The sequence below is a fragment of the Paralichthys olivaceus genome, chromosome 7 (assembly GCF_024713975.1).
Source record: "Paralichthys olivaceus isolate ysfri-2021 chromosome 7, ASM2471397v2, whole genome shotgun sequence".
NCBI lineage: Eukaryota > Metazoa > Chordata > Actinopteri > Pleuronectiformes > Paralichthyidae > Paralichthys > Paralichthys olivaceus.
The window spans coordinates 25855059-25875846 of NC_091099.1; the positions used below are offsets into that span (position 1 = coordinate 25855059).

General features: G+C 45.5%; 1 protein-coding gene across 2 annotated transcripts; it reads right to left on the reverse strand.

The window, feature by feature from the left end:
* Nucleotides 1-14570: 14570 nt before the first annotated feature.
* On the reverse strand, nt 14571-17613 carry LOC138410785 (C-C motif chemokine 4-like). 2 transcript variants are annotated; one of them, XR_011243377.1, is made up of 4 exons: nt 17304-17613; nt 15807-15921; nt 15504-15714; nt 14571-15428 (listed from the first exon to the last, which is right to left on the reverse strand). XR_011243377.1 is itself a non-coding variant. In XM_069527930.1 (3 exons), the coding sequence occupies exons 1-3, from the start codon at nt 17368-17370 to the stop codon at nt 15600-15602; spliced, it is 297 nt and encodes a 98-aa protein (XP_069384031.1). In that variant the 5' UTR covers nt 17371-17613; the 3' UTR covers nt 14571-15599. The 2 variants fall into 2 exon arrangements, 1 of the variants encoding a protein (XP_069384031.1); XM_069527930.1 differs by having other exon boundaries at nt 14571-15714.
* Between the last annotated feature and the right edge of the window lie 3175 nt (nt 17614-20788).

Genomic DNA, 20788 nt, shown 5'->3' on the forward strand with positions numbered 1-20788 from the left:
ATAATAAAATTATGATCTGTATTAGGTTATGAGACAATCCAATAATAATTATCTTCTGATTATTAGCATTCGGTACTTCTTTACAAAATCTCTTCAAATTTCTGCTGTGATATTAAATCTGTTTAAATTGTTAAATGAATACTGGTATTGATGCAATATTGACCCCTGTTAAGAAAAGAGGGAACGACACAGTTAAACTTTCACTTTGTCTTGCTTTAATACCAGTTCTAGGCTCTAAGGAGTGGTAAGCAAAAATAATTACACCAGAGACCGTGGTTTTAAATGTAGAGGCCAGCAATTTACTGATAATATGTAAACATATATTTCAACTTCAGGAATGTCTCAAAGATATCAAGGCCTGGATGACCCAAAATTTTCTACTTTTAAACTCAGACAAAACTGAGGTCGTTGTAATCGGCCCTAAACATCTCAGAGAAACACTGTCTGACCAGATAGTCACCTTGGATGGTGTTAGTCTGGCTTCCAGCTCCACTGTGAGGAACCTTGGAGTGTTGTTCGACCAAGACATGTCATTTGACCCCCATATTAAACTAGTGTCTAGGACAGCTTTCTTCCATCTGCGCAATATTAACAAAATTAGAAACATCCTGTCTAAGCAGGATGCTGAAAAACTAGTCCACGCATTCGTTACCTCTAGACTAGATTACTGGAACTCTTTATTATCAGGATGCTCCATGAAGACTGTTAAAAGTCTCCAGTTGGTCCAAAATGCTGCAGCACGAGTGCTGACAGGAACTAGAAGGAGAGATCATATCACTCCTGTCTTAGCTTCTCTACATTGGCTCCCTGTAAAATTCAGAATAGAATTCAAGATCCTGCTCCTCACATTTAAAGCCCTCAACAGTCACGCCCCCTCATATATCAAAGAGCTGATAACACCTTATTATCCAAGTAGATCACTTCGTTCACAAAACACAGGCTCTCTAGTGGTTCCAAGAGTCTGTAAGAGTAGAACAGGAGGTAGAGCATTCAGCTACCAGGCTCCTCTCCTATGGAACCAGCTCCCACTCTGGGTTCGGGAGGTAGACACTGTCCCAGCATTTAAAGTAAAACTAAAAACCTTCCTCTTTGACAAAGCCTATAGTTAGTTCTGGATCAGGTGAGTCCTGAACCATCCCTTAGTTGTGCTGCTATAGGTCTAGACTGCTGGGGGAACTCCCATCATGCACTGAGCACTTCATCACTTCCCTCTGTCTCTCTGTCTCTCTGCCCCCCCCCACACCGGTTTATTTATTTATTTTAACATGTCATCATGTCAAAGTGTCACTTTGTCCTCCCATAGTCCCTCTGGCTCTTCTCTCTATCTCGTTTCAGATAACTCTGGCACCGGGACTGCAGGACAACAACGACCACCATCACCATTGTTATCATTAATTACAATAACTCAGTAATTCATTAATATATCTAATCCTGTTGTAGATCACTACATTGTTATTGTTATAGTCAGCCCTGATACTGATGGTGCCCAATTGTTCCCGGTCTCTCTCTCTCCACCTCATCTCTCTCTTCTCTCCCCCACTTTCCACCCATCTCTCCTTTCCTCCCCCCTTACTTTTCTTTCCTCAACCCAACCGGTCGAGGCAGATGACCGCCCACATTGAGCCTGGTTCTGCCAGAGGTTTCTCCCTGTTAATGAGGGAGTTTTTCCTCTCCACAGTCGCCTGTGCTTGCTCATTGTGGGAACTGTTGGGTTTCTCTATGTTAATATTGTTTTAAGGTCTTGACCTTTAAATGTAAAGTGCCTTGAGATAATGTAACTTATGAATTGGCGCTATATAAATAAAATTGAATTGAATTGAATATAAAATACAGTAAACAAAAACACAATAGAAAATACCCTGCAGGTCATAATATTCAGGTAAGTATGGCAAAAGGTAGCAGAAATGGTATTTCATTCTCTTCTATTTTTCTTCAAATCAACCTAGGTAATGAACTATTTCAATCAGCCTATTTTTATTAGATTTGGCCGGTCTTTTAATAATTATTCAAACAGGTAAGTTAAACCTATTTTAAATATCATATTTTTATCCTGAGTTAACCTTTATTTTTCTTCTCTTTTATAGGTAAAAGAATATCTTCAGTTTCAGAATCAAATCAAAGTGGACCACATCATTCCAGATCACATTCAAAATCATGAACACAATATACAAATAAAAGTGTGACACTTTCAATCAGTTCAAGGAAAAGTCTCAGTTCAGTTCAGAACAAATCCTGGTTCTCCTACTGTACGGTTTTATTAAACTAACTACATTAACCTAATAACTCCCACCGTAAAGGGTGTTCTCAACTGATGAAACAGTGTCACACTCAAGCTCGGACATCCGCTTACTGTCTTTCAAGTGTTTATTTCCATAAGCATTCCTATTTTACACATGCTAGGCTAACTAGCACATGAACAGTAACCGTGCCGTTCGCCAGGTAATCAACTGAAATGACATAAAATGAACACAAAACCACACTATTAATGACACGGACATATTATCCATTGTATAATGTGCATACATGAACATATTTATAGCATTTCAACAAGTTATAAGCAAATTGTATGCATCTCTTAACTCACCAGCTCAGCTTCACCAGTTAAAACAATAGCATCCATATAAAGAAGATCCGGCAGGTTAATACATCCGCCCCAATTAACCTACAGGGGGGTTTGCTACCACAAGAGGTCGCTATTACGTTACAACAAATGTTGAATAACTTCATACCTCCCACTTGGGCTACTCGTCATTGACCAAGTAGGCCACAATAAAGCCTAGTTTATGCTTCTGCGTCACGTCGACGCCGTACCTACGCCGTCGACGTGACGTAGTCGTTGAGCATTCGTTGAGTTCTGCGTCGAGGGAACGTGTTGCTCTGCAATTCACCGCCATGGCGCTAGGGGGTGTAGCTGTGTGTTTGTGTGGTTATAGCCGAATCCTCGGCGTAGGTACGGCGTCGACGTGACGCAGAAGCATAAACTAGGCTTAACTATCCTTAATACACAACGTAATACACAGAACATGCAAGACCACTCAGGTAACATAATAAAGAAACAGCACACAACTGTTCAACGGAACAGATACAGCCCAAGTCCTGCATTCAAAATCAAATCAAAATCAAATCAAAGTTTATTGTCACATGCACCAAATAACTTAGCGTCATCAGAGCAGTGAAATTCTTGTGACATGGCAGGCAACATCTACGCAGTAGACGGGAAATACAAAATAAAAATAAAAATATAAAATGAAAAATAAAATAAAATAAAATAAAAAAATAAAAAAATATATATAATAACATATGACATATAACGTAGTAACATATAACATTTAACATAACACATTTAACATAACATCTAACATTAACCTAGTAAATAACATTTAACATAACATTTAACATATAACCTAGTGACATATAACATTTAACATAACATTTAACATTAACCTAGTAAATAACATTTAACATAACATTTAACATATAACCTAGTGACATATAACATTTAACATAACATTTAACATTTAACATACAACATAGTAACAACATATAACTTTTAACATATAACATAGTACAACAGTTTAAATTTGAATTTAAATGAGGGGCTAGCAGCAGTTTACAGGGTGAAGGAGTGCGGGATATTAAATTAAGTATTAAATTAAATAATATATGTGTAGTAAGTGTAGTTGTATGAATGAGGGAGCAGAATGTACATGGTGATGTGACTGTTCAGTGGGTCAGTGTTGCTGGTTCAGAAGCCTTACGGCCTGGGGGAAAAAGCTGTTTGTGAGTCTGGTAGTCCGTGCTCGGATGCTCCGGTAACGTCTTCCAGACGGCAGCAGTGTGAGGATTCCATAGCCTGGGTGGCTGTGGTCCTTTATGATGTTCCGTGCTTTTCTCAGGCATCTTGTGTTGTAGATGCCTTGCACGGAAGGGAGATGGCAGCCGATGATACGCTCCGCTGTCTTCACCACCCTCTGCAGGGCCTTACGATCAGCAGCGGAGCAGCTACCATACCAGGCAGTAATGCAGCCTGAGAGAATGCTCTCAATGGTGCATCTGTAGAAATTAGTTAAAGTTTTGGCAGACATGCCAAACTTCTTGAGTCTCCTCAGGAAGTACAGGCGTTTTTGGGAGGTTTTGACCGCCGAGTCCGCTTGTCTGGACCAGGTAAGGTCATCCTTGATGAACACACCGAGGAATTTGAAGTCGGAGACTCTCTCCACTACAGCTCCCTCGATGTGTATGGGATCGTGACCCCCCCTCTGCAGCTTCCTGAAGTCCACGATCATCTCCTTGGTCTTGCAGACGTTGAGAGACAGGTTGTTGACTTGGCACCATGTTACCAAGCCTACCTCATCTCTATAAGCGCTCTCATCGTTGTTAGAGATGAGACCCAGGATGGTAGTGTCGTCCGCAAATTTCAGGATGATGTTAGAACTGTGTTGCTACACAGTCCTGCGTGTACAGGGAGTACAGGAGGGGACTGAGTACGCAGCCCTGAGGGGCCCCGGTACTCAGGGTCAGTGAAGAGGAGGTGTGGTTGCCCATTCTCACCACCTGGGGTCTGCTCGTCAGGAAGTCCAGGATCCAGTTACACAAGGGGGTTTTAAGACCCAGGCTCCTGAGCTTGGGGACGAGCTTGGCAGGCACAATCGTGTTGAACGCTGAGCTGTAATCCACAAACAGCATCCTCACATAAGTGTTCGCCTTTTCCAGGTGGGAGAGGGTTGTATGTGTTGTGAGGGCGATAGCATCATCCGTGGACCTGTTTGTACGGTATGCAAACTGCAGGGGGTCAAGGGTGTTCGGAAGGGTCGAGCAGATGTGGGTTTTGACCAGCCGCTCGAAGCACTTCATGATGGTGGAGGTCAGTGCTACAGGGCGATAGTCATTTAAACAGGTGATGGATGGTTTCTTGGGTATGGGGATGATGGTGGCCTGCTTGAAGCAGGTGGGGACTGTTGACAGTTGAAGGGAGAGGTTGAATATGGAGGTGAAGACCTCTGCTAGCTGGTCGGCGCACCCCCTGAGGACACGGCCTGGAACTCCATCGGGCCCAGTTGATTTACGAGGCTTCACTTTTTGAAGCTCTCGCCTCACGTCAGCCACGGTCAGGGACAGAGTGCAGTCATCATCTCGGTCCTCGGCCAGTCTCGCGGATGGAAGGATGTCGGTTGTCTCAAACCGTGCGTAGAAGGTGTTGAGGTCATCAGGTAGAGAGGCGGCGGGCTGATCATCACTGCTATTTCTCCCTTTATAGCCTGTGATGTGTCGCAGGCCACCCCACAAGCGTCGGGGGTCAGAGCTGAGGTAGTTGGATTCCAGCTTGTCCCTGTATTCTCTTTTTCCATCTCTGATAGCCCTCCGCAGGTCCCATCTGGACTTCCTCAAGGCCTCTGGGTCACCGGAGTTAAAGGCAGAGGACCGTGCTCTGAGCTTAGCACGGACATTACCATTTACCCAGGGCTTTTGGTTAGGGAAAGTCCTGACACTGACCCTAGGGACGACATCATCAATGCATTTGGAGATATATGAAGAAACAGTGTCTGTGTATTCGTTGATGTCCCCATCCGCTGCAACACAGAACATCTGCCAGTCTGTTGTTTCAAAGCAGTCCTGGAGAGTGCTAATGGATTCAGCACTCCAGCGTTGAACTGCCCGAAAAACCGGTTTTTCCTGTTTTAGGCGCTGTCTGTAGGTTGGGATTAGCATGATGGAGGTGTGATCCGACTTCCCAAAAGCGGGGCGGGGGAGGGGTTTGTGGCTGTTCCGTATTTGTGTGTAACAGTGTCAAGTCCCACAATCCTAGCACCTCTTAGGTACTTAGGGGAGTAAGCGAAACCCCCTCCTGCTCCTCTACTGGCAGCAACACCACCAGCCTCCTGACGTCCCTGTGTAGGATCGTGGAAGGACACGGCTCCTTGTCCTTCCTTACTTTGGACAGGCCAATGGGGAGGCTATGACAAATCCTGACTTTGACGTCTCTGTCACAGTCAGTCACCCATCCTCCCACTTCTCAGTCAGTCTCCCATCCTTCCACCTCTCAGTACTTTTCCATGGACTCCGCCTCTGCTTCATCTGCCAGCCAAGCCACACCCTCTCACAATCCAACACAGCTGCTCCTCATCACCTGCAATCAAGCCCAGTATATATTCACCAGCTCCACTCTCAGTCAATGCCAGATTGTTCTACGCCTTCATGTAAGACTTTCCAGCAGTTATCTCCGGACTGATTCTTCGTTGCCGACCCTGCCTGTTCCTGACTAACCTGCCTCGTCCAAAACCTGGTAATCACCTCTGCCTTCTGTCCCTGACCAAGTCTTCTGCCTGTTGCTGTCTGACCAAGTCTTCAGCCTGTTGCTGTCTGTATTGCCTGCCACCTGATCTGCTAAGAGCTGAGAATAAAGACTGTTTCCAACTGTCCATGCTTGTTGTGCTGCATTTGGGTTCAAAACCATACCCATTACAGTACAATCTGGCCACAAAATGGACCCAGCGCACACAGCGTCACCACAGTCATGCCTGGAGAGTGTGGAAAACATTCTTCAGCAGCATGAGGCTCTGCTCAACTCCACTGCAGCAGGAATACATCAAGCTGTCGCCACCCAGAAGCAAGCAGCTGCTAGCCAGGAGCAGGCGCTGTCCTCTCACAGATGACAACTACAGCCCCTACTGCAGTGCGCTCCTCTGCTACACCTCCGCCAGCGTCCCCTGGTCCATTCTCTGAGCCATGTGTGGGGGCCCCGGCTTTCACCATCAACCACCTCACTGGGAGGGCTCGCCTGTGGGGAACCGCCGAGTGGGAGCGTCGGACTCCAGCCTGCATCTCCTTCCAAGCCTTCGCCACCGAGCTACGCAAGGCATTTGGGAAGGACTCCCGGGGTCCGGATTCCACTCGGGGTCTGCTGAGTCTACACCAGGGGGGTCAGACCGTGGCCAACTACTTCATAGACTTTCGCGCTCAGGCCCGTCAGAGCAGTTGGAATAGTGAAGCCCAGTGTGATGCTTACCTTCTGGGCCTGGAGAGTGACATCAAGGATGAGCTGGTCTCCTATGATCTCCCCACTTCACTGGATGGGCTCATGGAACTGACGACATGGCTGGATCGACGTATCCCGGTCCGACGTGGGGAGAGACAACGAGGACGAGTCAACCAATGCTTTCCAGACCTGCCTTGTTCTTTTCGAAAGAGGCCAACTCCCACGACTGTGCCACAGAGCGGGGAGCCTGAAGCCATGCAGGTCGGCAGAACCAGCCTCTCATCGGAGGAACGCCAGCGCCGCCGCCAGGGGAACCTCTGCCTGTACTGTGGCCAAGGCGGTCACTTCATCTCTGGTTGTCCAGTAAAAGCCCGGACTCACCAGTAGCGGGGAAAATACTGGTGAGTCCAACCTCTGAACTATTCCCCAAAAGGCGTCCTCTCTGCCATGCCCGCTTACTGCTGGCAGGGGGCACACACACCCTGACTTTATTCATTGACTCTGGGTCAGATGTCTCCCTCATTGACGACGAACTGGCTCAACAGCTTGATATTGACAGCGTTCCACTGCCCCGGCCAGCCCCTGTCAGTGCCCTGGACGGTCATGTTCTGGGGACCGTCACCCACCAGACTAGACCCATGCGGATGCTACTCTCCGGGAACCATTATGAGACCATCAGTTTCCACATCCTGAAGTCACCTCACATCCCTCTCATTCTGGGGTACCCCTGGCTCCGCCGTCATAACCCCCACATGTGGGACACCAGAATGTCGTCCACGTAGGCATTGTCTACTATGACATGTCTTTCTTCCACTTTGTCCGCGAACTGTGGCAGATGGGCGGTCTCTCTCATTGCTACCTGGGCGATACATCCAGCCGGCTTATCGCCCATGTTCACCCGTACCACAGCGTAGTCCTCGATTTCATCCGCCGGAGAGTCCCTCCACAGGAATCGATGGACATGCACTTCCTGATCATCCAACCACACCGAGTTGTACATCTTGGACACATCTCCAACAGCAGCGTGTTCCCCCTCCCGGAAACGGATCAGGACCGCCCGGATGGGGTTCAAGACATCTGGGTCCTTCAGCAGGATGCCATTCAGGCTAACACCCTTGAATTCCCGGCTGCTGTCCCAGACTAGTCTCACTGGGGTGGAGACAGAGTGTGGGTTGGGTGCTGTCAAGTGGTTAACCCACCACACAGCTCCGTTCCAACTGTCCATCGCAGCCCTGGAAAGCTTGATTGCGGCCCCCCTGGCTACCATGTCATGCACCTGCCTCGCATATGCCTCCTTCCACTTCGGATCCCTCTCCAGGCGCTTCTCGGATTTCAGAAACGCTGCCTTTACAGCTTCGCGATTGTTCGGTAGGGTGGCAGGGTTCTCTTTCCAGGGGTACCTGGCGTCCCAGTGGGGCTTGTCACTGTGGCTGTCGCTTAACTTGAAGACCAGACCTCCCCTGATGATCTCTAACTCACGCTCGTCAGCGAGCGACATCTCCTTCCCTCCAGGGGCACACTTGCCACAACGACAACCACCACACATAGGGTTACAGGCGGCCCCAATGCTGTCCCACTGCAGCCACTTGATGATCTCAGCATTGCACGCAGCCGTGGTTCCTACTTCAATGCTGCTCTTTAGCTCGGGGCAGTAGTTATGGAGGACCTCGACTCTCTTGGCCTCTGCCCTCATGGAGCATGCAAAGTGGGTTGATGAGTGGCGTGCAGTTACCTCAACGTCCTCAAAGAGGTCAGGATGCACGCCACTGACAGTCTTTCCGAGTGGACTATCCCACAACACCAGATCGCCGCACCTCATCATCCATTGGGGGGCAAGGCGACCTTCCCGGGTACTGATAAGCAACTCAACTTTCTCCGGGTGGGTCAGCTCCCCCGGTTTGACAACACCAGGGAAGAAGTTCTCCAGGCGCTCCGAGGCCACTGCATGGTCCAACCTGGCAATCTCCTCTAGTCCATAGCAGAGCATCTCATGGAGCCGCCATGTCCCCTTTTTCGTGGCTACTTTTATGCTAACACAGTACCTCTTTGTCTCAACCCTCGCCTCAATGCCAACTACACCGTATACCACCAGTGTGATTGGCTCACCCGCCAATCCAAGTCTCTCTGCTGCTTGGTGAGTGATATAATTAGTATCGTAGGCTAGATCGATTAGGGCCCCAATCTCCTCTCTTGGTCGTGACCTCCACCAACATTATGAGGACTGGGCGCTCTTTCGGACCACCCTCGTCCACCAGATCTTTGCCAGCACATATTGTTGAAGACACCTTGTTTGTGCAAGCCTTACGAACAGCCTCCTGCTGCTCCGGGGTCAGACCTAAACCAGCAAACAAAGCCTCTTGTTCTTCGGTCGGACCGCAGGTTTCTTTCCTCTTTTCCCCCTTGGTCTCCGCCCTAGCAGTGTCCCTTTTGGCTGGTGATTTGAGGCACAGGAAGAAGTGGTGATCTGGAGGGGCGTCACCTCTTTTGCATTCGTCATTGCGACACAGAAAGTTTTTCTTGCACGGACTGTCCCTCCCATGTAGATCCAAGCATTTGGGGCAGGCTTTGGTCCTTTTTACTTGAGCCCTCCGCTCTACTGGATTGGCCTTTTTAAATGCCTTACAGTGGTATAATCGTCCAGTATGCCCCTCTTCACCACACATACTGCAAGGATCTCGCGATGGTTCTTCTCTCGCCTCGCTTGCCGTGGCCTTGGTAAATAAACGCCTTTCCGGCCTTTGGACCCCCAGTCTTTCCTTAGGCTTTTCACGAGGGCTTGGTTCACTTGCTCTGGCAGAGCTCGGTCGTCTCGTGATCTGTAACTGCTCCAGTTGCACCAGAACCGTCTTCTGATCTCTCAGGAACTGCCACAGTTTGTCGAATCGGTTACGTGGGTTGATGTTGCTGGCCGCATCACACCGGTACAAGAGCCACCTTTCCTTCATGCTGTCCGGCAGCTTACTTTCAAGTGACCGAGCACCAACTGGTTTTTCATGGCGTCCTCACAACCCAAGTCTATAAGGTCCAACAGCGCCCTTTCCACCGCTTGGATCAATTGCAAGTCTCCCTTGGTTGGTTGTTGCGGACAGCTGGTAAATCCTGTAGCTCCAGTACGATGTCGTCTGCTATTTGCAACATGTCCCCATAACAGTCCTCCAAAACCCGGAAGACGTCCTCCGCAGTACGGCAATGAGACAGTCTGAGTTCACGTTTTACTGCATCAGCGATACTGTCCAGCAGGTGGAAGAGCCTACACTCTGGGGAGCCCTTGGGCTCGGCTAATGCTTGAAGGGTCCCCCAGTTATTCTTCCATCGCAAATAGCTTCGCCTGTCTCCAGAGAACTTTGGTAGGCTTAGGGGTGCAAGCGCAATCCTGGGCCCAATTAATCCCTGCGAGGTGGTAGATCCACTCCGTCCTGCACCAAAACTGTCCGGTAGCACAGCGTGCGCTCCTCGCTGCTGCCGCGGTGTGCTAGAGAAGTCGGGGTCAAATGTTGGGTTCATGGACCGCTGTGGTGGATGCCTCTGCGGTGGATGACTCTGCGGTGGATGACTCCGCGGTGGATGCCTCTGCGGTGGCGCTTGAGGAGACCCTGACGGGGGGCCTGTGCCTTGTGCCCCATCAGGACGGTCCACGTTACCTTCCAGTGCACTGCCAATCACAGCAGCGGTTGGGGTGGTGGCAGGGCCTGCACCCGGACATTGCACACCATCATTCCGAGCCATACCACTGTCTCCACCACCATCCGAAGGCTCACTTGGTTTATCAGTGGCGGCCATTCCTCCATTGTCCACACCGCTTTGACCATCGCCCCCCACGTCCTCTTCACCGCTTGCCAGTGCAACTGTCGTCATTCTTCTCTTCTCCTTGTAGACCTTGAGGCAAACCCGCATGTCATCTACCTCCTTGTCCAGGACATAGCGGTCCCAGCTTCCCACGAACTCCTCCAGTGCTTCAACTCTGCTCTCCAATGCTGTGTGCACCATGTCATACTGCTCATGGGTCACGTGGCCTGACTGGAGCCCTTCAGCCTAATAGCGAATTCGCGGCGATCGGCCTATCCTATGCCGTCGCACCAAACAGTCACAATGAAGGTCACACAAGCACAGTCACAGACCAAGCGATACCCTTTCCGGAGGGCTTGATGTGAGTCCGAGGCGTTGTCGATCGGCTGGGATGCTCTGCCGGGTCGTTCCACTGGGTCTCGTCCGCCCGCTAGCCTCCGGTGGTTTGTTGTTGTTGACACTGTCCGACCTCCGCTTCTCCATCACGGGGCTGGCTTAGTGTTGATTACTGTACGGTTTTATTAAACTAACTACATTAACCTAATAACTCCCACCGTAAAGGGTGTCCTCAACTGATGAAACAGTGTCACACTCAAGCTCGGACATCCGCTTACTGTCTTTCAAGTGTTTATTTCCATAAGCATTCCTATTTTATACATGCTAGGCTAACTTGCACATGAACAGTAACTGTGCCGTTCGCCAGGTAATCAACTGAAATGACATAAAATGAACACAAAACCACACTATTAATGACACAGACATATTATCCATTGTATAATGTGCATACATGAACATATTTATAGCATTTCAACAAGTTATAAGCAAATTGTATGCATCTCTTAACTCACCAGCTCAGCTTCACCAGTTAAAACAATAGCATCCATATAAAGAAGATCCGGCAGGTTAATACATCCGCCCCAATTAACCTACAGGGGGGGGTTGCTACCACAAGAGGTCGCTATTACGTTACAACAAATGTTGAATAACTTCACACCTACCACTCTGGCAGCGAGTCAATACGCAGTAGATTTCCTCACTAATGTGATGGAAAAGATGAGATGAAGGTCTGGGTCTGGCTCGCCATCTTGATTCCTGCCTGTGTATACTGTATGTGCAAGCTCGCACACTGCACACCAATCTTCGCTTCGACCGAGCTTCCAACCGAGCAGAAAACCTGATCTGTGTAACAGGTCATAAACAAAATAAATCTCTTTAACTCCTCAAATTACGCAAACAAATGTTTCACAGTCTCTGGAGTTGTAATGTTACTGCTAAAGTGCTTTTTGAGCTAAAATGGCGGCAGAACGGTCTCTTTTAACTCACGGCTCTGTTATGTCTCTTCAATTATGTTAAGTTATTCACATTCATGTTCAAAGTTATGTCATGCCTGTGTTTAGTTCATGTTTAGTCTTGTGTGTTTTGAGCACTCTATGTTAAATAAAGCTTCAGTCATGTCTAGTCTTGTCGTACACTTCCTGTTTTATTTTGTACTCACCTTTTTTGTGGGTAAGAAGGATGGCTCTCTCAGGCCCTGCATTTACTACAGCCTCCTTCATGACATTACAGTCACTAAGGAGGCTACATTACAGTACCCTGCGTTTGAACTACTCCAAATAGCCAAAGTTTTCAGCCAGTTGGATCTCAGAAATGCTTATCACCTTCACAGGATCCATGAAGGTGATGAATGGAAAACATTAGTGGACATTACGAGTATTTAGTCATGCCTTTTGGACTCTGCAATGCACTAGCTGTTTTCCAGACATTTGTAAATTATGTTTTGAGAGAATTTTCTGAATAATGTTTGTATACCTGGACGATATTTAGATTTTCTCCCCAGATGCTGAGACTCATGCAGGTCACATTTGCCAAGTCCTTCAGAAAGAAAACAACCTTTATGTCAAAGCAGAAAAATGTAATTCACGCAAATACTGTCCCGTTCCTGGGCTACATCATCTCTGCTAACCAGATCCAAGCTAAGGTCCGTGCTGTGGTCAATTGTCCAATTCTGGGCAGCAGACAGAAGGTACAGCATTACCTGGGGTTTGCCAACTTCTATAGAAAGTTTATCCGGAACTTCAGCTCTGTTGCCGCACCTCTGCATGCACTCACCTCTTCCAAAGTACCCTTTTCAGCTGTTTATGATTTCCACTTTCCATCCCAATTATGAACTTCCATCAAGAACCTTCCTCACAAAACAAAGCCCTGCAAAAGACTGACAGCGTGGCACTCACAACTGATATCTGGACGAGCGTTGCAACCATAGACTGTGGTTGCAACAGAGGCTTCACCCATGTCACTTTTTATTTTGTACTCACCTTTTCCCTCTCGTTTCAGACCCTGACTTCCTCCCTTTATGTGATTTTCCTGCCTTGGGGATCGTCTTCCCCGCCCCTGATTGGTTTCACCTGTTTTCCCCTTCCTCATGTATAAATAGTCCTCGTCTCCCTTTGTCCTGTGACAGTTCATCTTGTTCTGTCCATGAGAGTTAAGAGAGTTTCGCTGCCAAGCCAAGTTTGTGTGTGTGGGATACTCGGCCCACTCCGGGGAAGGACGGGAGGAGAGAATGGCGGTTGTAAAGTCTTTTATTTCCAGTTGCCTCCCCTGGCAACCACTCACACACACATATATATGTATAGATAGATATCTTGTCGGGGTCTTCCAACCCACACACACACACATGTCTGCCGCTCCTCTGCTCCCAGGACGCCAGCCTACTACAAGAGAGCAGAACCAGGTTACAAGCATGCTTTTATTGATTGCCCTGATCACCTGATTCTGCACAGCTGTCGGATCACCGGCTGAGCCACTCCTCCCTGTTGTCCAGCAGTTGGCGCCCTAACCCTACCCCACCGCCACAGTGTGCTTCTTCAAGTTTATGATCTTTTGTTTGATTCATAGTTTTGCAAGTGTTTTATTTTGTTACTTTTTGATCAGCCAAGAGAGCGCTTTTTCTTTATGCACCTTTCTGATTAAAAAAAGAAACCTTTGTTATATTCACTGCCTGCATTGGAGTCGTGCATTTGAGTCCACCAGCATTCGTTTCTGAGGTCGTTACAGGCTCAGGCTCCCACACAAACTACTGAACACATTTTCCATTTACACAGCATACATACACTTTTGTAACATTCACAGTAATCATAAACCCAAACTAATAACTGGTTAACAGTTTATGACAAAGCATTTCATTGTAAACAGCTACGGTGTTAGCATTAGCCCTCCGCCAGAAAAAAAAAAAGAACTACACAGTAAAAATGTAATGAAGTAAACATAAAACTCACCAAAACCGGTGTGGCTTAGTTTTTATCTTTTCCTCGTCAATTCCTGACCAGGTAAGTATCGTTTGCAGGTTCTAAATCAACTTGTTCACAGTTTTTCTTGCTGCTAATTGATCACCGCTCATTCTCTCCGATCTCTCCTTTGATTTCTCCCTCAGGTCTCTGCTCCAGCAGCGTCACTGAGGTGCTGCGACTAAGCCCTTAAAGGGGCAATGACATGAATTTATACAGGCACACTATTAATCTTTCAACATATTGTAATGCCTCTGGTTAAAGGAGGAGAGCCAGAGTTGTTGCCTTTCTTTCAATGCTTTATTTGAACCACAATATGGGTCCCTAAACACGAGCTGCTGTCACAACCACAACTCACGCTGATACTTCTCTAACACTCCCGTTACAACTCTCCGCCTCTATCCAACTCCCTCACACACACAACTCCCCTGTCTCTCCCACCCCTTAACTCCACCCCCTCCTGAACCTGCAGGTTAGCCAATCAACATTAGGCACGGATACACAGAACATCAACACAGATATTTATGCAACTTTTAAAGTTATTTATTCTTATTCATATCATAATTTAACGTGGGTTACAAAGTACCTTGAGTAAAAACATGACTTAAAAAAACACATCCTTACTTCATATAAAACAAGTCAAAGAGCTCACAATGATTCAGTGTAGAAACAGTGCATTAGTCCGTAGCTTAGTCAACTGATGACACCATGTGGAGATGCAACACAATGGTCTTTCACAGTGAATGGTCTTTTTGTGACATAGTTCAAACAGTACATCACAGTGTTTATGGCCAGACTTTAAGTGTTGTCTTAAAGGTACAGTGTGTAGAATTTGTTGATATCCAGTGTTGAAATTGCATGTTGCAGCTGAACACCCCTCACCTCAGCCTCCCCTCCCAAACATGAAAAAGAACCCGTTGTAGCTTTCAGTTGTCATAAAAACTCAAAAGGTGTGTAGCTTGTCCAGTCTGGACTAATGTAAAAAACATGGCGGCCTCCGTAGACAGGGTCCCCTCGATGTAAATATAAAGTATTTAAATATAAAGGGTCTTTTCTGGAGTAAAGAAAACTACAATTCATACAATTTAGATGAAACAAACTAATGAAAACATCATGAGGATTATTCTACATTAAATTTCCCCCAATAGTTCCCTCTCACCTAAATTTTGCACACGGGACCTTTAACCAAAAAATGATACCTGATTAAAAGTCAATTATTTTTCCAACCAGATATAAAAAAAACCCTATACTGATAATTTCAATGTTGGAATAAAGACAACTCTACATGTTATATATAAATGTTATGTATAGCATAACTGGATCGCATCCCTGCATATTTTATTCAAGACTATGTAATATAATATTAGAAGTATATATTGCTGACATATAGTAGCAAAGAGCTGCTGTTCAGCTTATGGTGGTTTCCCTGCAGGACTTTTGTTGGAGATAGCCACAAACTATATATGTTTAAAACAACTCTTAATCTAAAAGTCAAATCACATTAAGATCTTGTTCAGAGAAGACTCTTATGATAAGAGAAGTTGCCATGGTTACAGGTTGGACGCCTCTCCTGGCTTGGATTTGGCGTTCAGGTTCTTGATGGTCTCTTTCACCCATGCGGCTGAAGGTCTGGCACACAGCTGGTGACCTGCCTCTGTCTTCAACCTGATACACACACACACACAGACCAACAACAGGTTTAGTACATTCATGCTTAGGTGCAATAATGTTAATGCTCTATTTTTCATTCTCCTTACACGATGGCCGGTTGTGAGCACCGCTGGCTAGTCCTCATGTAGCCGACCACCTTGTCCTCGGGCAGTTTCTTGATGAAACGAACGCAGCACTTCTTTGGGCCGAAACCACGCACACCTACAAACAGTCATCTATGAAAATACAACTCAGCAACCAACAACATCTCATACATTGACTGTTAGTTCCTCCTTTTGTTCCCCCTTTGATTTCCTATGTGACACCAAACCTAATGACCTTTTTTTATCACTGGAGAAAGTGTGTCACTTCTCAGTTGTTCCATTGTGATATGGAAAAGCTCACTGACGTATGTAACACTGCTGTGTAGATGAAAGAGGGCTTGTTCAGTTTAGAAAAGTACAGCAATTTTGTTTGACATTTTTATATTTATTTTAGAACAGATCTCTGATACAACTCGTATATGCAGTGTTAAAACCTGACCACCAAGGAGCAGCAGAACAAGATAAAATGAGTTGTCATGGCTAATGTGTTGCGTATTTACACATTCAGCAGACACACAGTGACATTAGCATTCATTTGGAGTCATATCTTTGCATTTATGTCCAATATTCACACTTGTTTCTACTCTGATTTGGTCCACAGCAAGTCTATTCTGTTAGCCTGTCTGCTGTTTGGTGCCTGGCAGTAAGTCCGTTTATCTGAATCTCTTTTCTCAAAGAGAGCAGCCTGCTGCTGCTAGAATCAAGGTTGAGGCAAATGTTGAGAGTGACTCTGAACAATAAAGCCAAAATGGGCTACGGAGCTAAGCGGAGCTTAGCTTGAGAGATTCTCTGCTCAGACATCAGAAACAAATGTTTCGGAGGATTCAGGTGAGGGGTGGTGCAGCAGATAGAATGTCAGGATGTTTCATTCTGCTACGGAGATCATATGATTTTGTGTACAGGACATTAACACTGGCGTTATCACCACAAAATCTCTTGACATCTTCATCTTCTACTTGTTTGGCTCCACTTTGTCCTCTTCAAATATTTGTTCTCTTTTTTTTTGTTTACGTCTGTTACATGTGAGAAACATTTGGAGGATCTCCCGAGTTCAGTGCATGTCTGAAAGCAGCTTTACAGAGATCTCTTTCACATTCAGTGCAGTGTTTGTTTTCAAATACTGATTCGTGCAGCTTTAATGTCCTGTAACTCACAACCAGAGCCTCAAGGGAGCTGTCAAATTAACATGTGAAGCTGAGCATGGTTGAGTTTGGAGGAAGCTCCAAAATATGATCACATAGAAGCTATGCTAGAATGCTTTTTTTATCTACTTCATTCTAATAGGATGTTATTTGTTTCCCTGTTTCATTTCTATTATAAAAATAGTACTTTTCATCATCACTGGTGACAGATTCACTTTCCAAACACATTAGTTCAACAAATTATGAATCAGACTGAATCATACATGACTGCAGTTGTAGCATTTGAAAGAAGATTAGAGTTATTCACATCTAGCTCACTTACAGATCGAACACAGTTATCAATTAAGCTCCTTCTTACCTTCGCTCACAGTAATGGCAGCCAGCATCAGCACCAACACAGACAGACATAGACGAGCAGCAGCCATCTCCTGAAACGTATGTGTTCCCTTCACAGTGTAGTACTGGGTGAATGTCTCAGATGAACAGTTCCAACTGTTTGGATGTCCACTCCATCAGCTTCCATATTTATAGAGCAGCAGCGTCGATTGGAAAGAACCGCATGACGTGTCACCTTTGGTCATGGAATTCACCTCTATCATGGGAAGGCCTTGTTGTGTGTGTGTGTGGGTGTATGTGTGTGTGAGTGTGTGTTTGTGTTAATGAAAGCTGATCTTAGTTCCTTAAAATTGAAGTAAGAAGTATCACTGCCTACATGTCACATGTCAATGCTTTCATTCTGACCTCACAGACCTTTTGATTTTTAAACCTTTTTGTTGCATTCCACAGTAGTTTATTATTAACCACAGCGTGGCTGAAATTATTATTAAAGTAATTTAATGAATTAAAGTGACAAATAGAGAGCATATTGTGATTGGCTCTTTCTTCAAATGAAGTTAATGATGCAGCAGTAACATCACTCTGGGGATTTCTCATGGTATTCACGGGAATTTGCAGAGAAATGCAATTCATATCATTAACACATGGATCTTGACAGTTTGGACTTTCCGTGTATCCCAACCCAACAATCAGGTCACCACATATATCTTCCTCTACTTGTGTCACCTGTGTCTTGTGTCACGCAAGCCTCAGCCCTGAGCATGTAGATATGCTCACCTTCCTTCACTGCAACCACGTGCTCCTAATGGCTTGCACACACAAGTCAAGAGAGACTGTAAAGGGGGTGTAAGACTCTTGTTCCAAGTCCCGGTCCACAGCCAAGCATTTCTGTTGAAACTTATTCGTTCTGATTCTGAATGTGAAGTTGCACAATTTAAAGGCAGTGTTTCAGAATCTGTATTTTTTTATTTTATTTTTGATACTTAGAAAAAATAAGTGGGAAACTATTTAATTTAATTTTGTGTCTCAGGAAATGTTAAGTTTGAAGTAATTTTATTTATTTTTATTGGAAATTTTGATTGAAACGGTTAACTACTTTGCATAATATGTGAGTGATCTGTCTTGTTTTCTATTGTATATTTATAATTGGGCTTTAATTAAGCAAAATTATGTTTTTTCCGATTACTCGATTAATCGATGGAATATTCGATAGAATACTCGATTACCAAAATATTTGATAGCTACAACCCTATTAGACGCTGTCACCGGATTTGGTGCTCAGCGGGTACTCTTCTGGAGCTCGGTCCGGATGAAGGTGGCAGCAGACAAATGCAGATGGCCGGCTCCTCCCTACAAGCCAGGCCAGAGGGTGTGGCTTGCTACCAAAGACTTGCCCCTTCATGTTCATTCCATGAAGTTGGCTCCGAGGTTTGTGGGTCCATTTCCAATAACAAAAGTCATTAACCCTGTTTCCGTGAATCAACGCCTTCCACGGTCATTAAAGGTCCACTCCACATTCCACGTCAGCAAGGTCAAGCCAGTCAAGGAAAGCGCTCCGGTGTGTGTTAAGTGTGTGAGTGTGTGAGGTGTTGGTGCCAGGTTAAAGAAAGTAGTTAGATGCATGCAAAGAAAGTGATCAGCATAACAGAACTAACATTAACTTTCAAATAACATATTACCAAATATCACAACAACACAAGTTTGATAACTTATAAACATCACATGAAATAGAAATAGGATTAAACAGTCCTTTGCTTAGCCTAGCGTAATAATAGAGCCCAGTTGTGTTACCCGTCCATGAAAAAGAGGGAAAGGTCCTTTTTGGATGTGCTGTCTGAAGTCCAGTGAAGTGGTCTTGTTGGTGTGTGGCTCCTGTTGTGCATCTGCTGGTCAGACCTTATGTCATGGCCAGTTGTTCTGAAGTTCTTAGGCAGGCTCTCGCTGCCTTTGGAAGGTTTTAGCAGTCTGCTCCAGGCAGGCCTGCTTGAAGTTGAGGAGCTTGTGTAGGGAGGACGTCTCCCTGGCTGGGAGAGCAGGAGCAGAACCTACTCCTCCAGGAGCGGTCAGCAGGGGAAGAGGCAGAAGAGAGAAGAGATAGAGGAGAGGGGAAACTCAGCTTATATTGGCCTTGTGACCTCATGGATCATGAGGCACAGTGACCAATAGTGGTAGAGAGTTGTCTCCAGGAGCAGTTTTACCACCTATGTGTGAAGATGAAGCACCCTGGGAGACTGAGTTCTGGAAGCTCTCCTTTGTATTCAGAACAAAGGAAGCATGTGATCCGGCTTTTGACTACACATGTAGGCCCAACTATGGTTCACCGATACCAGGTCCCAACAATGTTCATGTTTAAAGTTATGTCATGCCTGTGTTTAGTTCATGTTTAGTCTTATGTGTTTTGAGCACTCTATGTTAAATAAAACTTCACTCATGTCAAGCACTTCCTGTTTATTTTGTACTCACCTTTCCCTCTCGTTTCAGACCCTGACTTCCTCCCTTTGTGTGATTTTCCCGCCTTGGGGATCGTCTTCCCTGCCCCTGATTGGTTTCACCTGTTTTCCCCTTCCTCATGTATAAATAGTCCTCGTCTCCCTTTGTCCTGTGACAGTTCATCTTGTTCTGTCCACGAGAGTTAAGACAGGTTTGCCGCCAAGCCAAGTTTGTGTGCTTCTTAAAGTTTATAATCTTTGTTTGACTCATAGTTTTGCAAGTGTTTTGTTTCGTTACTTTTTGATCAGCCAAGAGAGCGCATTTTGTTTATGCACCTTTTTGATTAAAAAAAGAAACCTTTGTTATATTCACTGCCTGCATTGGAGTTGTGCATTTGAGGCCACCAGCATTCATTTCTGAGGTCGTTACAGGCTCAGGCTCCCACACAAACTACTGAACACATTTTCCATTTACACAGCATACATACACTTTTATAACATTCACAGTAATCATAAACCCAAACTATTAACTGGTTAACAGTTTATGACAAAGCATTTCCCTGTAAACAACTACGTTTTTAGCATTAGCTCTCCGCCAGAAAAAAAAGAACTACACAGTAAAAATGTAATGAAGTAAACATAAAACTCACCAAAACCGGTGTGGCTTAGTTTTTATCTTTTCCTCGTCAATATCTGACCAGGTAAGTATCATTTATAGCAGGGCTTTTCAAAGTGTGGGGCACCAGAGTTATTCAGGGGGGGTGCGATTGTGGTAATGTGAGGTGTTAAAAAAGAAAATGTGATGAGTTCAAAAAAGCACAAATGTTTGAAATGTCTAAAAAAGATGTTATAAAAGTATAGATGTTTGAAATGTGTAAAAATGTGTTCAACAACCATTTTTTAAGTATGAATGGAACATGAAGTATAGCAACAGCAAATGAGGAAATTCCTCCCTGAGAAATTTTGAATAGGTGCCTTGTCGTCTCTGACGCCGTTCCAAACAGAGAGACATTTCCTTTAAGAGGAAGGACAGTGACACATGACATCCAGCTTGGTGACAGAGAGACTGTATGTTCCA

Coding starts and splice junctions, on each gene's coding strand:
- LOC138410785 (XM_069527930.1), bottom strand. CDS start 17,370: ATGGCTGCTGCTCGTCTATGTCTGTCTGTGTTGGTGCTGATGCTGGCT. Junction 15,922..17,303: donor TGCCATTACTGTGAGCGAAG/GTAAGAAGGAGC, acceptor GACTGTTTGTAG/GTGTGCGTGGTTTCGGCCCA. Junction 15,715..15,806: donor TGCTCACAACCGGCCATCGT/GTAAGGAGAATG, acceptor TGTGTGTATCAG/GTTGAAGACAGAGGCAGGTC.